The 5,334-nt window shown below is 36.7% G+C and overlaps 1 protein-coding gene across 1 annotated transcript in view; it reads left to right on the top strand.

Moving 5' to 3' along the window:
* LOC106882557 (A disintegrin and metalloproteinase with thrombospondin motifs 12) overlaps positions 1-5,334 on the top strand; it is a 46,169-nt gene that overhangs the window by 3,384 nt on the left and 37,451 nt on the right. Inside the window, exons 2-3 of the mRNA XM_014933311.1 lie at positions 1,165-1,231; positions 4,832-4,895. Coding sequence (XP_014788797.1) covers positions 1,165-1,231; positions 4,832-4,895 — 131 coding nt within the window. The remainder of the gene's footprint in view (positions 1-1,164; positions 1,232-4,831; positions 4,896-5,334) is intronic.

Genomic DNA, 5,334 nt, shown 5'->3' on the forward strand with positions numbered 1-5,334 from the left:
AAGAGAAACTTTTTAGTATTTATCTTTATAAAGATGCGCACTCAAGTGCAGGCGTGGCTGTGTGGTAAAAAGCTTGCTTTCCAATCACATGGTTCCGGGTTCAGTCCCACTGCGTGGCACTTTGGGCAAGTGTCTTCTGCTATAGCTTCGGGCCGACCAAAGCCTAGTGAGTGGATTTGATGGACGGAGAGTGAAAGAAGCCCGCCGTATATGTTTATATATGTATTTATGTGTGTGTGTGTCTTTGTGTCTGTGTTTGATACGCCACCATCGCTTGAGAACCGATGTTGATGTGTTTATGTCCCGTAACTTAGCGGTTCAGCAAAAGAGAATATAGAATAAATACTAGGCTTACAAAGAATAAGTCCTGATGTTGATTTGTTCGACTAAACCCTTCAAGGCGGTGCTCCGACATGGCCGCAGTCAAATGACTGAAACAAGTAAAAGAATAAAAGAATAAAAGAATACATACAAACAAACAAACAAACAAAAAGAAACATACATACATACATATAGTTTATGATGTGCTTTTCTACGACACTTTACCATTTGTATCAGAGTTCCATATTTACTGCACGCTAGACTTATAATCCGATACTGCTCATTTAAACAAATATAATGTTGCATATATTTACGGTTAGGCAATAACGAAAGGTAAAGTTCTCATTGCGATGTGATACCGTGTGCACTTCAATGACCTCTGAGAGTTGAGCCAGCAGAGTGCAAGCTCATATTTGAACCTCCCAAGTTGAGCAGGTCGAAAGATAGAGGCCAGATTAATATGAACCACCTCTTCTCAGAGGTAAAAATGGGTTTGCACAGGGCCAACATCCTCAACTGGAAGAAAAAGCAAAGTTGTAAATGTGTTTTTTTTTTAATGTGCGGTGAGATTAAAGAATAAATACAGTTAAACGTTAGCAGAAGGATCAGCCTACACATTTAAGTATAAAATTTACTTTTACAAAGAAATAGTTGACAGTGATTTCGAAGGCTAAAAAATTTCACAGGATGATTCGGAGTTACTACTAAGCCCCCACACGCACACACGCACGCACGCACGCAATATAATGAATGTCCATATTATAATGAACTGCTAAAAATTGCTCTCCAGACGGTTTTTTCTGATAGTATTTATAATCTTGCTATCTTTTCTTCCATTCATAGCCAAAACCAATTCACAACTTGGGTGAACTTCATCTTAAAGCGGCCAAACGTATCGGATTCCTCGAAGGTAAGCACTCTGAAACATATGCACAGGCATTGCTCTAGGACAGTTGCGTACTGAACATTTGCGTACCGTACAGCTGCGTACCAGGCAATTGCGTCCCTGGACATTTGCGTCCCTGGACATTTGCGTCCCTGGACATTTGCGTCCCTGGACATTTGCGTCCCTGGACATTTGCGTCCCTAGACGAAATGCGTCCCTAGACAAATGCGTCCCTGGACAGTTGTGTTCTTATATTATTTTGAAATTTTATTTATCATTTTTTCATGTATATTTTCGTTTATTTGGAACAGTTGATTATCAAAACTAATTGTAAATAAACAACACATTTAATAACTCTAAACAAGAGAGTAGGTAATAATAAATGTTTAAATGAAGGAAGAAAAGAAATAAAAGAGTTTAAAATTTACAAGTTTATTTTTGTTTAAAAAACGAAAGCAGATTAACAATATAAAAAATATTTCAAGATTTAAAAAGTATTGTAGTTTCACAAATAAATCAAAAGGTGTGAATGTTGTGAGCTATTCTTTTCAAGAAATTTATCTTGTTTTCAGGAGTATACTTATCTAATAATACCATGGTTCTCTTAGTTGCAGTTTTATTTTTTGACCGTACTAGAATTTCTCTTTGAAAGTTCCCTTTTTTCTTTAAGGCGTCACCTCCTTTTTCAGTGCTTCAATCAATTTCCAAATAGAGGGGTGTTGACACGATAAAGCGTTGTGTAATCCCTCTAAGATGTTATTAGATCTAGGCAACTGATTTATAACCCTTTCTCGAACATTCCAGTATTCGATAGAAAGAATAGGTTCCATCCTTATCCCTCTCGGGCCATCCTTATCCCTCTCTTGACCAATGTATGTCATTTCAAAATAGGCAGTAAATTCTGGAGGCATCACAGTTATCGGACAAGTCAGTAAAACCGTCGACAACGTCAACTAAAGGAAGAAATGATAATACGGAAAAACATCTAATTTTCAAATCGAATACTTCATCTTCTCTATACCGTTGTCTTAACCCTAGGCCACAGGTTTTCTTAAAAATAGACGCAGATAAATGAAAGAGACATGAACTTATTGTTACTTCTGGAAACTTTTCTACAAAACCTTTCTGAGTTCCTATTTCAAAGTCTGTCAACAAAGATTTTGGATTAAGTTGCGGTTTGAGTTGCAACAAATATGTGAATAGACGAACATATGTTTCCTTTGTCTTACCTGGAAGAAGGGCAAAAACTCTGGGAATGCTAAACGTATCATCCTGGATATGGATACAATATAGCTCATAATATATTGATGGACTGATTTTAAGGTACCATCTGCGGCCCAGTTGGGAAAATTTATCAAATCTTCTAAGTCATCTTCCGTCGCAAATTTGATATTCTATTCTCGTCATCGGTGCCAGAATCAAATGCAAGGAACTTCTCTCCACTTGCAAGATAACAGTGGGACTCCGGTATCTCAAAATTATTCCATTGCTGTGGAATTGGTGGTGCGTTGAGTGCTTTTTGTCTCCATCGACGTACGTTTTTTCCTATTGATGATAATGAGGGTATGTGGGTAGTTGAAAACTGATCTCCATTAGGAATTGTAGCTCCAATAAGACTTCTTGCTGTTTCGCATACAAAAATTGAAGTAATTTTTAACTCAGATATAACTTCTTGTGCTCTAACTTTAGTAACTGAGGATCCATGGTTATGGTCATTACATCGTGTCGTGATTGAGTCATTCACTGTATGTACTCTTGCTTTGCAAGATCACTCTACACATCTCCAGTATGTTTCTGTTTTATTGGCGTTTTTCTTATGATAGTGGTAGCTGTAAGTTTCCTCAACAAATATCTTTCCACCAGTACTAGATTTTCTAAACCTATCCATGGGTTATAAAATCCAGAATGTATTAGACGTTTACAGTTCGCATTGCTCAATTTAGCTTAAACTGCTTGCTTGAATTTCTTTTGCTTTAAAAATGAATATACCTTTTGTGTTGATGTACAATTGTGGTGACTGCCAATTTGATTAACGAGCTATAGCGAGCAACTGTTGGAAAGTATACTCCTGAAAAAATAAGTGTATTAAAAAAAAGTAAACGTGTAAAACATTTTTTTAATAATAATAAATTACCAGTTACGCATTTATTTGTTCAGGGATGCGTTTGTCTAGGGACGCAAATGTCCAGGGACGCAATTGTCTGGTACGCAGTAGTCCGGGACGCAAATGTCTAGTACGCAGCTGTCCGTCCACCCAAAGGCATACACATGAGCCAACACAGACAAAATGTGAACATGTAAACGATATAGTTACAATGAATTATATTACTAAATATTAGTTTCGAATCTTGGCTGAAGGCCAATAAGTTCGGTGGGTGGTGTGGGGTAAGTCGATTACATCAACCCCAGTTTTCAACTGGTACTCATTTTATTGATTCCGGAAGGATGAAAGACAAAGTCGACCTCGGTGGAAACTGTGTACATTTGTGGAAATCAGCTGCCTAGTGGATGTTATAAAGCTAAAAATATCAGCGAAAAAGAAAATACGCTGCACTATTGAACTGTTCAGATTACAAGTTCAGGTTTATACCTGTAATTATTAGGGCCCTGGGATATGTAACACTCTGCCTAAATACCAATCTTGAGAAATTAAGCTTCTCAAAACCAGAAAGGAGAAAGCTAATTCGAAGACTACAGATCCAATCCATCACTGGAACTGCAAAAATCTGTAAAACTTTGCAGAAGTTTATCATTTAAATATATATGAGCATGTCTAGATATACGACTATATGCATGAGAATACATACATAAAACATACAAATCTGCACATACATACATACATACATACATACAAACAAAAATATCCTGTTGATGTTGAATTCCAATGAAGGAACCTTGGATTTAAGTTAGAAACCGGTTGTTTCATACATACATACATACATACATACATACATAAATACATACATTCATACACACATACATACTTACATACATGCATGCAATGCTTGTAAGAAAATGATATGTAGAAATCTATTATAATTAGACATTCAATGTTGAAACATAAAAATACATTTTAATGAAGAATTGAGCAAAAGTGTAACGACAGCGTCATGTGACCTGCTAGAAATAACATCGACCAATAACTTAGCCATACCTAGGTGCCTTCAAAACTATTGAAAGGATGCAAGAGGCAACGAAAATAGCAGCCAAATCTGATTTAAAGAAGACGGTGGATAATGTTCGTATGAGACGAGAATGACGGAATGTTATGTAGTTCTGTAGTTTGTTTTATCCTCATAGGCTAGGCTATACTGGAATAACGGCTTTAGACTAGAATGTTCCATCCTTTGTCTTTCTCCGTCTAATTCCAATGTTCTCTCCTATATCATCACTGGACATTCTGATATACGTGCTATCTCTCCATGGCCACAATTTAAGCGCATATCAGCATCGGTTTGCCCGATCGACGAGTTTCTGGGACTACTACTACTACTACTACTACTACTACTACTACTACTACTACTACTACTACTACTACTACTACTACTATACATACAGACACACAAATACACGTCCACATACGCCTTACGTTACTAAAAGTACATGTGCTTCCGTATTCTTCAGATGCTTTTGAACGACTTCATTTGACTGAATTATCGGAAATTCTTGATGGCGGTATCCACCATCCGTAAGTGGTTTTAATTTTCTCGCTACCATCTGTCAATATACGCTCTGTGTATGTGTATGTAATGTAATGTATGTGTATATGCATGCTTGTATGTATGTATGTATGTATGTATGTATGTATGTATGTATGTATGTATGTATGTATGCATGCATGCATGTATTTTGTATGTATATGTATGTACGTATTTGTGTGTATGTATGTGTATGTATGCATGCATGAAGGCGCAGGCGTGGGTGTATGGTAAGAAGTTTGCTTCCCAACCACATGGTTTCGGGTTCAGTGTCTTCTACTATAGACCCGGGACGACCAAAGCCTTGTGAGCTGATTTGGTAGACAGAAACTGAAACAAACCCTGTATTTACCTATACATACATACATACATACATACATACATACATACATACATACATACATACATACATACTTGTATATATATATA

Source organism: Octopus bimaculoides, chromosome 3, assembly GCF_001194135.2.
Source record: "Octopus bimaculoides isolate UCB-OBI-ISO-001 chromosome 3, ASM119413v2, whole genome shotgun sequence".
Lineage (NCBI taxonomy): Eukaryota > Metazoa > Mollusca > Cephalopoda > Octopoda > Octopodidae > Octopus > Octopus bimaculoides.